The 11,023-nt window shown below is 33.6% G+C and overlaps 1 protein-coding gene across 1 annotated transcript in view; it reads left to right on the forward strand.

Annotated features, from left to right (window-relative positions):
• The first annotated feature begins 2,455 nt into the window (after window positions 1-2,455).
• LOC106459326 (RNA-binding protein 24-A-like) overlaps window positions 2,456-11,023 on the forward strand; it is a 107,092-nt gene continuing 98,524 nt past the window's right edge. Inside the window, exon 1 of the mRNA XM_022386106.1 lies at window positions 2,456-2,884. Coding sequence (XP_022241814.1) covers window positions 2,690-2,884 — 195 coding nt within the window. The 5' untranslated portion in view covers window positions 2,456-2,689. The remainder of the gene's footprint in view (window positions 2,885-11,023) is intronic.

The raw sequence follows: 11,023 nt of genomic DNA on the forward strand, positions 1-11,023 counted from the left end.
TTGTATATTAAAACATATTTGTTTTAAAAAGAAAATTGTTTGTATCAATCTTGTTGGTAAATATCATAAGCTGACTATATATCGGCCTTTACTTAACTACTAAATTTAAAGTATCATTTAACTCAATTCAGGCTATTTGAAATTCTAATACGTAACAGTTATTAAACGTATGAGTTATTTCAAATTATTTTGTTTTGATTTATAAAATTAGCTCACGTTTGATCAAATGCTGTAAAAAATAGCAATGCCATTTAATTTAGTGTAAAATTTCTACTGTATGGGACACTAAAAATATGTTATTTAAACTGTGTATTTACTTTGCAAAGCTGTTTTCAAAAAATCAGGTAAGAAATTATATATATATTGAGTCGTAAGTATAATGTATTTTTTCGTTTTTATGCCCTTCTTTTTAATACTGCAGTATTGATTGTGGTGGGCCTCTATATTTATATATATAGTCGCGAATTGTTCTCTCTCTATCTGTCAGTCTGTTCTGTATACACGACCACATCTTTAAAGCCATGAACGCCAAACTCTGGATACGTATACAATTTTGCCTCAGAAGGCCAAAGTCACTAATATAGCAATTTTTGGCAAACAGAGCGACCAATTGGTCTCAAATTGAAAAGGCCAGATTATTTGGTAATGTGTGATCAGGAGGACTTATATTTAAGTTTCTTCTCTATTAAGGACTTCTTCTAATTATTCTATCCATGATCAATTATGTGTTAAAACGATTTAAAAATTTCGTAAAGCCTTAATTTGTGTTCTTTCCCTCTCTCCTTCCTTCTTTCTTTTACACATACATGCCTACTCTCTAACTCCCCTTAAAGGAAAGCGGCTGGTGCTTTCTCTTGAATATGCGCGTACAGTCTCCTCTACTAAGTAGGCTTGTTTCAGCCATATCTTTTGCTTTACTTGCGTGTACTCACAAGAATCAGCTATACGATGACTTTACGAAAACGTTTGGTATCGGCAGATTTTAATTTACGTTGTGTTGCAAAGAGAAGAGAATAAATGAATTCTTCATAAATGAAGTCAGAATACGTTGCAAACAACGCTTGACCACACAAATCATGACGCCAAAAGGTAGAGAAGTTTGTTTTGGAAACTTGAAATGTCATGCAAAGCACATTCAAGAAGCAGGAGTAATGTACCCGATTTCGCTTGATTAAAATAGCTTTAGCAATTTTTTTCGCACATTTTTATTTATTTTTTATCGATTTGAATCAAAACATTTAGTTAGGTAAAGAAATCCTTTTTTATTTTATGAAAAAAAAAATCATGATTAATATGGTTGATTTAATGAAAACAACTCAGGATATTTAAAACCATTTTCATCCGAGCGACGCTGGATACTCTGCTAATTGTTAATATACTTACAATTTTAAGAAGGTTATTAATTCGAATAAAAACCACGGCCACCTCCTGTTAATATCATAGGAAATCAAACTACCTGCAACTGCTTATCCACCAGCTTCTACAGACCAAGCTAGTCCTCCTAAAGGGATGGAGGAAGACCGTTCTCAGCGTGTTTTATTAATTTAATCATTTGTGCATTATTATTCTGATGAGCTATTACTATTTTTTATAAGTATGTACAAAGTACTTGTCCTTCTTTAAAATTATTCACCATTGTCTACACAAGTATTACGCATGCTCCACAGAAAAGACGATAGATTCGCTGAGTGTATAGAGACCATAATTTCACAGGCTTTAAAAAGTATTTTTGACATTTCAATGAACGTACTATCTCTTTCATCACTGATAAGTAGGTCCTCGCAAAAGAGCAGTTTCTTCTGAGAAAAGTTTTACAAAAAAAAGACATTTCTTAATATAAGTAACTCGGAAAAATCAAGAAGAAACGTTTATAGAAGAATTACTTTTATTTAAGATTGAACTAAAAACTTTGAAGAGATACGATATGAGTTCTACAATTCCTCTGTTAATTTCACCTTAGTTACTGTTTTAAAAGGCTTTTCACTTTTGTGAAGACAGTATAATGGTAACTATTAGGCTGTTGTTAATTAGCATGCTAATTAAAGTTGTTCTGTAACTGTGTAGCACGATTAAATAAACTAGATCCTAATTAACTGGTAGTAACACGGTGCCTTGAAGAAATTATATATTGATTTTGTTGTTGACAAACACGGGAGTTCTCGCTATCGTCAAGAGAGGAAAACGCTTAGCTTTCGTTTGTTATGCCGCTAGATTTTATACTCGTGGCAACATACTATAGGCCCAAAGAGCTCGGAAACGTAATGATTTGCTCACGAACAAGGGGGCGTGTCGAGGTCTGCTTCTCTCAACTTTCCGCTAGTGAGCACACGGCAGTCGTACTCATAAACGACGGTGCTGGTGCAAAGTTAGGGATTCAAAGTTGGCAACGCACCCTTCCGTTTCAAGTTCATATCCGTCCGTGCCTTCACATATCTCCGACCACTATGACATCTTACATGTGCTAACTATCCGCCCAGGACCTATGAAACATTGTCATTTTCTGACTCTCCTTTCAGGGTTTCATTGTTCATATTTAGGCTCAGTACGTCCATAATTAGGTGATAATTATAGTACTGTGAGAAATAGTTACGAAAGAAATCCTGCAATTAGCTGTCTAATTTGTTTTCACACGACTTTACACAGTTACCTCATCGTTTATTTTTTTCTAGTGTTTGGAGCTTTAGTCAGCATGTCAGAAATTCCAACTCATAACATGAGCGGTGTACAGCAGAGGGACACCACGTTCACCAAAATTTTCGTCGGAGGGCTACCTTATCATACAACAGATAAGTCTCTCCGACAGTTCTTCGAAGGATTTGGAGAAATTGAAGAGGCTGTCGTCATTACGGACAGACAGACAGGCAAGAGTAGGGGATATGGTTTTGTAAGTATACAAAAATATATAAAATGTTATCACATGACTAATATATAATAAGATGGGACTTTGATGAACAACATTGAAGTTATCAACGACCCAGATAGCTTCTGTATATAATGTCCGAGTTATCCTTTACTCATGACAATGAACCCTTATTCATATGAGTACTTGAGGATTGTATATCGTTATGCTACTAATTTCTTCTTCTGGTTTATTTAGCGGACAAGCTGTTTAAGACGCTGCTTTTCATGAGTTTTTTTTTTCTCACCACCAAAAATGTAAATTATTCTGCCAGTCCTTATGCAGAGTTACTGATGACGGATTGGTCTAATTTAGTGACAAATAGTGAATATAATGTACTTGACGTTTCGTTCTTGACGAAACTTACAATTTTCGTGATGAGAAAAAAAAAAGTGTTTTGTTACTCAAGTGTTCCGTTTGTGATTTAAACGGTAAAAGAATATATGGATTTTCAAAGTTTTTATGATGTACGATATAGTCAGTTATACTCAGTAACTTGCAGCTGATGTAGACAAGATACGCAGAAGTTTGATGCGTAATAGCAATGGATTGCAACATTATCATTCCCTGTCACTTGTTTTAGTTTGTTTTGAATTTCGCAAAAAGCTTCACTGTCACATCCATTCGGCTAATTACACAGCTTTCTGAAAACAACATGTTGAAATGTTGAAACATGTAGTGTGTATTTGAGACTGTAGATTAGTATCAAATCAAAATAGGTTATTATTTTAACTGTATTTGTTTGTGATGCTAAAGTGCATAGATATGTTTGGAACCATAAGAAGAGCGTTAGGAAGAGCTATGTTAGTATTCCATATCCGTCCAAAATCCAAAGGTGTTTACATGGTCTAGTGTTAGGGTACTCTATTGACAACCTGCGGTTCACGGATTTGAATCCCGCCTGTGAACTCGCTCGCCCTTTCAATCGTGGAGGCGTTATAAAGTGAAGGTCAATACTAATATGTGATTAGAGTAACCCAAGAGTTGATGATTGGGAGTGTTCACTATCACATCAAAATTAGGGAAGGACTAACGCAGATAGCCCTCGAGTAGCTTTGCCCGAAATTCGAAACAACTACATTTTAACTAAAGGTGTGGCAACCATACAGTATGATCTCCTACTATAGTTTCATGAGTTTTGTATCAACTTACTAGGAATCTTTGTACAGCTCATTCATATTTAGATGATAAATTGCAGAAAATTGTAAGATGAAAAAAACAAAACTCAAAGTACTAATGTGTCCCAAATTATTATGGTTTAAAGTCTGATAATATGATTAACATTTAAAATGATTGCAGATATAAATAAATAAATATATATATATGTATTGTCAATGAGATAAGGATTCTCACACTACAACAACAGTCTAAACTATTGCGGCCCAAATAGCCTCGTTGCTTTGCGACAATAAACCCCAAAACCAAACCAATCTAAATTATTACAGATAACCACCGAGTAACGTTGTGCGAAGTTCAACAAACCAAAGTTCGTCCCTGTGTATGCAGTAACAGCAGTGTTATTCCAGCCTTTTTTTCTAATAACTTGACTGGACTCACTGCCGTATTTTTTACATGGAAACTAATATTTCTTATCCATTTGTGAGTCATATTAGATAACCTGTAATAATATTTTTATATGTTTAAATATTTTAAGTACTTTACAAACAAAATAATCATATTTTTGATTGCATATGTTGTTTGTTTAGTAAAACTATTTTCTAAAGTAAATTAGTTTTATTTTTATGTTGCTTAAAACTAAACACACTGCGTCAGTCCAATTAAGCAGTCTGTGAAAGAGTGAGAAGACAACAATATTTTTTGTCATAACATATATTTAAACACTACGTTTATAATTCTAAGAACTTGTGAGTGAAAACAAAGAATATGTAATAACATGTCGACTACATTATATCAGCCATATCCAGTGTCGACGAAACCTTTCGCCCAACACCTGGGCTCATCATATCGGTTATAATACGACAGATATTGTACTGGTCTAGGCCCTATTTATATCTTCAATTACATGAACAACAACTGTTATGATGTGAAGTAGATTAAGTAAGTGAAATATTATTTTTATTAATTTTATTTAAGTCAGAATTACGGCAAGGGTGATAAACAACATATAGTTTATTTATTTCAAACACCAGTAGTTTTTAAAATACGCAATGTCCGCTACTGTGCTTCGTGATCGGAACGCCAGTTATATTAGCCATGTGATACAATAACGATCGTAATAGTTTTGCTGGTCAAGTGTGATTAAACTCGTCTGAAGACATTAGTGATTTTAAACATCACATGTTTACCACTTATTGAGTGTTTATTTCCCTTAGTCTGTAAAACATATTTTAATGTGGTATATTATTTTAGAATTAATCTTCCACCGGGAATGGGATTCGATCCCCAGTTGCTAGGAGAAGATACCAACATTAATGCACCATTTGACTCCACTATACATCAAGTTTTCCATCAGCTCCTAAGTACCTAAGTTATTAGTTTTAACTAAGTGGCTATAGAGAGCAATTTACAGTTAAAACTATAAACAAATATCCATAAAGAATATTAATATATGTGTTACAGTTGTCAAAAAAATCCTTAGTTCAGATCAATATCTGGTCCATTTTGTATGTATTGCTTCTTCAGTAAGGAGGGTAAAAAAGAACAGCAATTTACCACTTTTTGAGTCCTTATTGTTCTTAATCTAAAACAGAGATGAAGTTGTTGGTTTTAATTTAACGTAAAAATGTTTAAATCTGTTCAGGAACATAAAAATAGTGGCAATTCAGTATTTGAAACTACTGTGATAACACCCTATATTTGACCAAAAGTTCGGTCTTGAATAATGATTTACGGTATTGAACAGAGTTGTTTAAACATTTGTTTAACAACAAGGAGAAGGTTGTAATGGTCTATTCTTTCACTGGGGTGTGTGTCAGTGGGCCAGACTAGTTTCGGATAATTCCACTTCTCTTCAGTGACCCTGGATATGACCACCAAATGAAATTCAGACCAAACCAAGCCTTTATATTTGCTACTGTGATATAACACTACAACTACTAACTAAACTGCCATTTCTAACACCTTCTGTACTCTGGCTAAACCAATACTCTTGTGTGATAGACTTTTTTTCTAATACTGTCAGAGGACTTATTATAAAATGCTATCTTCTCACAACTATATATATATATATATATGTGTGTATATGGACACTATCTAATACTGATGCTCCATTTTGCATGATAGTATGACTACTATCTAATGATAATATCCCGTTCTGTATGATGATATGTATACTACCTAAAAACTGATTAAACCCGATTTTGCATGACATGTAGACTATCAAATGCTGACCAAAACCGATTTTGCATGATGATATGGACTGGGAAACTTATCCCAAGTTGTGACGTAGAAATAATGTAAAACGACAAACATTACCTCCGACAACATTGACTAAACAAATTCAGAAAATTAGTTTGTACAAACTAAAATTTATCTTACTCTGAGAAACAAGTTTCCCTGAAGAAGTCACAAGAAATGCTCAGACTTCGAGAAAGCAAACAATGCTAAGAGATTTTACAGTGACATATTGATGTAGCTCAATCAGTGGGATTTACTTGCCTTTCTTTACTTCAGTTTAATTAAAACATGACGATAACAAATCTATATAAGATTAAAGAAAAACAATCAAATTCTACGTTGTTTACTGAGTTAGATGTAATTTCCCTCTTTGCAACTCTTTAAGGTTAAAAATGCTAAATCTGAATCTTTGGAGAACTTTTTTGATTCGTTTTAATTGTGCAATCTTTTGCTATTTACCACCGAATAAGGGAAGTCCATTTTCCGAAAGCACTCGGGTTATTGGTTGTCTTTTCTCATCTGAATGTTTTGATAATGTAAACGCATTCTGTTCACAAGTCTTTATAAAGATCTCAGGATAGAAAACGTTATGAGCTCGCAGTTGTGATGCTTTTATTTCTGTACTCGAATTTCATCCAAAACTTGTACATGTAATAGGGGATTTATAGACGTGTTTACTTACTGTAAGTGTAGACTTCTGTACAAATGTTTTATCTATATTTAGGTCTTTATGTTTTCCACATTAGCCAATGTAATGTATAGTACTACCATTAGATATTTGGCCACTATTGCAGATGTAATATGCTTTTCTAGAAAATGGCTGAACTGCTAGACAGTTTGTCTCATTCATATGGCAAGTCACTGAAGCATGAACGCTTGAACTCGCAAGGAACTCGCTCAAGATAATAAGAGCCTTCTGTAGTACCTACATTTAGATTCAGTTTCTCGAGAGCAATTAAACCAGCCACGACGTCTACGTGTATATGTGTATAGCATATTTCTAGGTTTAATTCTGCTCAAATAGTGACATTATTGTTATTGCAGTGTGACTGCATGTCTTCATGCATTGGTTTGTTGCAGTGGATATTTCCATTAAAAAGATAATTAAAAGTTGTGGTTAATAAATTATATACATAAAATGACTTATGTTAATAACACAAAATGCCTCACATAAAAAGAAATAAAATCTAATTGCCTTCTAATTTATGATTTTGAAATGCTATGTAAATGACCCAACAAATATTTGTTATTTCTAGGATCCGTTTACATTTGGAAGTTTAGTAAGTTCCTTTTTTTGTCCACTCGAGTTAAAATACCCTTATTAATGTGTCTATGGAAACGTAAAGAAGCAGCAAGTTTGTGAAGCTTTATAGAACTGACAACGTATTGTTGTTTCATATTCTTCATCTTCTTTTTTTATCTCAGAAGCGACGGTGAGATAACACAACTTAAAAAACTCTAATAAAACATCAAAGGCTGAAAACAGGTCAGAATAGAGAGTAAAGATGGATTTAAGAACATGCAACACATGAAAAGCGAGGCGCAAGGCAAAGCTTGGATTGACGGTTAACTAATGACATGTTATCTATTCACGAAGAGTTATATGAAAATCAATATATTTAATTTAATGGAAAATGTGAACCACAATTTGAACCATAATAAAGTTATTTTGGTCATGTGCTTTTGATAGTAGCAGTTTGTAAAATACTCGATGTGGTAACTTACTCTTTGCCTTTGCTTAAACCACGAGAAGAATACTAATAAAATTTACTTATTTATCAGTCTTTCGAACTACATTATGGCAACAATACTTATGTGGAAAAAGCTGATTGGAAATACTCTACAAGCCCACTTCTTCCTCCCAACGTCATGCAGCTGAAAGTATTATTTCTAACTGACCGAAACAAAGAACATGTGCTGATCATTAGACAAACTGTAAATCCGCTCATCTTATTTCTCCCTCTAAATCAGACTAGTAACATATTAAGTATACTGAGCCAGCGCTATTCTCTCAAAATGTACATGTTTGTCAACTTTAAACGTGAATATTTTGGTTGTAAAAAAACAAATTCAAATTGTAATGTTCTGATAAAAATGATTTTGTGAACAACAACAGTTTCTGAACAATAGCAGTTGCTGCTGCTTGTTCAAGATTTATTCCAATATAAACTGAGTTTCTGACTCTGCCAACTGTCATTCTGCCATTTCATTGTAATTACCGAGGCTTTTATTGCACTGCTCCTAGCTTTAAAACTAAATTGTATTTTAGCATAAAAACTATTTGATTTAGTTATCAAGTATACTTGTATATTTAATATTTCTTCCTGCACAAAAACTATTGGTATTAGGTATTCAATAATATCAAGGGCTCCATTTATAGTTGGCATAAAAATAACTTACTGTAGCGAATCAACTTAATGAAAATAAAACTTCAAGTAGCATAATAAAGATTTCCTGGCAAAAGTTTTCAAATACATAAAACTTTTGTTTGCCAACATTCTTTAAATCAAGGCGTCTGCTGAAACACAATTGTAGCGTCTATACTTAGACGGACAATTGAAATCCCACGGAAAGAAACCTCTTGATGAGTGCCCACAAAAGTTCAAAGTAACATGATATAACATTTTTGTCTACAGACAGATGTAAAAAGAAAACAACAAAATAATAGAAGACTAAATATGGCAGCTGTAAGTGCAACGATAGAGAAAAGTTTTCGGTCATGATTTGAGTTTTAATCACATAAAAAGAGAAAATAAACTTTACGTGGTTTGTTTGTAGAATTTACTTCCCAAATAAATGTTTACAGAGCTTTCGAAATGTTCACAATCTTATGTTATGCTTGTATATACAGAATTGTTCTGTTCGATAAAATAAAACTTCGAAGCCTATTGTATAATGAATAATGTTTATTTAAATATAGACTTTAAAAATATTTAAACTTGCAACAAACACAATAAAAACGTCATGCAAAAGACATTTTCCTAAAACACTTATAAGGAATTATTCATTTAATCCTAATTTGAAACAATCTTTAAGTAATATCTTTTGAAATGAGTTTCTAGTTAATTCCATATTTGATATTCTTCATTAGTCGTATTGTAAATTGCACAACAAAGAAACTAATAGATATTTTTCTCCAAAACTGAGATTGGGCCGAACGTGGCCTAGTGGTTAGCATGTCTGGATTGTGAATCCGAAGATTCATGGTTCGTGACTCATTGCCGCAAAAACTTTCCACACTTAGAGGCCGAGGGTACGCTATAAGAGTGAGAGTCAAATCCCACAATTCGGTCATAGAAAAATAGCCCAAGAGCTGATAGTTGGTGCTGTTGGCCAGCTGCCTTCCCTCTAGTCCTTGAAATAAAAAAATGCGTGGAGAAGAAAGTTACAAAATGTATAATAAAAAATAATAATGGTGAAAAGCTCGAGAAATTAAAATAATTTATTGGTGAACACGAAAACAACGTTTCGGGCAATAGCCCTTCATCGGGTTTCCAGTGAGAATAAGAATTTTTAATTGAAGAGTTACGATGAAAGAAAAAAAAAAGAACAAACAAGAGCAATCAGAGAGATTGCATATCTTTGCCCAGCCGGTCCTTTTCGAAATTGCATGTGTTTATATTGGATAACGTCATATTCTACCTTCGAAAACTCAAAAAAATCCACCTCAGATCCAGAATGATCAACAATCCAGATAATTTTCTGTTGTGTGATAAGGAGTTTCAACCTTAATGTGCCCATGAAATTTGGTATAAATCCGATCACACTTTACAGAGTTATTAACCCAAAAACCGCGAAAATGTCCTATCTCCTCATTTTAATAAAATACTTCAAAGTGATCCAGAATCCCGATTCGGGATTGTATCCAGACTATATTTGGAAAGTACTGTTCCATACTAACTTCCCATTTTGTATACAATTTCCGTGTACATCGTTCTAGTAGCTTTTGCGCGAGGAACACAGACAAATAGACACACACCGATTGCCTATCGGGCTCGAACTTTGAAGGTGCTCAGTCCATAGTTTGGTAACTAACTCTGTTAGTGACTTATCTACGGGGTAGTTAGTAACTTCTTAAATGCCCTGTCTATAAACAACTTTCTAATTCTCTAAGTGCCTTCTCAACAGAACTAGTATTTAACGCTCTAAGTGTTCTTTCTATGTGCCAGTATGTAACTGTAAATGCCTATCTACAAACTAGAAACTAATGCTGTAAAAGGCCTTTTCTGTGTCTATTCACAGGCTAGTATTACACTCTGCACGTTTTGTCTATCTTCAGGTGAACATTTGACTTTGTAAGTACCTACTAGGCAGCCTAATATCTAACACTGTAGGTGTCTGTCTATAGGGTAGTAGTTTCGGTATACATACATTGTCCATTCTCTAATAAGTAATTCTGTAACAATTTTGTCACCTGGGTAGTATATAACTCTATTAATATTCTGTCTACAGTCTAGTATCCAGCCCTGTAAGAGCCTTTTATTGGGCAAGTATCTCACTTTGCCCAATAAAATATCTATAACTAGTATAAAATTCTTTTAACGCCTTGTAAATAGGTAAGTATCTAAATCTGTAAGTGTCCTGTCTATATGCTACTAGGTAAGTATCTAAATCTGTAAGTGTCCTGTCTATATGCTACTAGGTAAGTATCTAAATCTGTAAGTGTCCTGTCTATATGCTACTAGGTAAGTATCTAAATCTGTAAGTGTCCTGTCTATATGCTACTACCTAACTCTGTAAATCTATAATGTGCAATTCAATAACTAG

This window comes from Limulus polyphemus, unplaced genomic scaffold, assembly GCF_000517525.1.
Source record: "Limulus polyphemus unplaced genomic scaffold, Limulus_polyphemus-2.1.2 Scaffold27, whole genome shotgun sequence".
Taxonomy (NCBI): domain Eukaryota; kingdom Metazoa; phylum Arthropoda; class Merostomata; order Xiphosura; family Limulidae; genus Limulus; species Limulus polyphemus.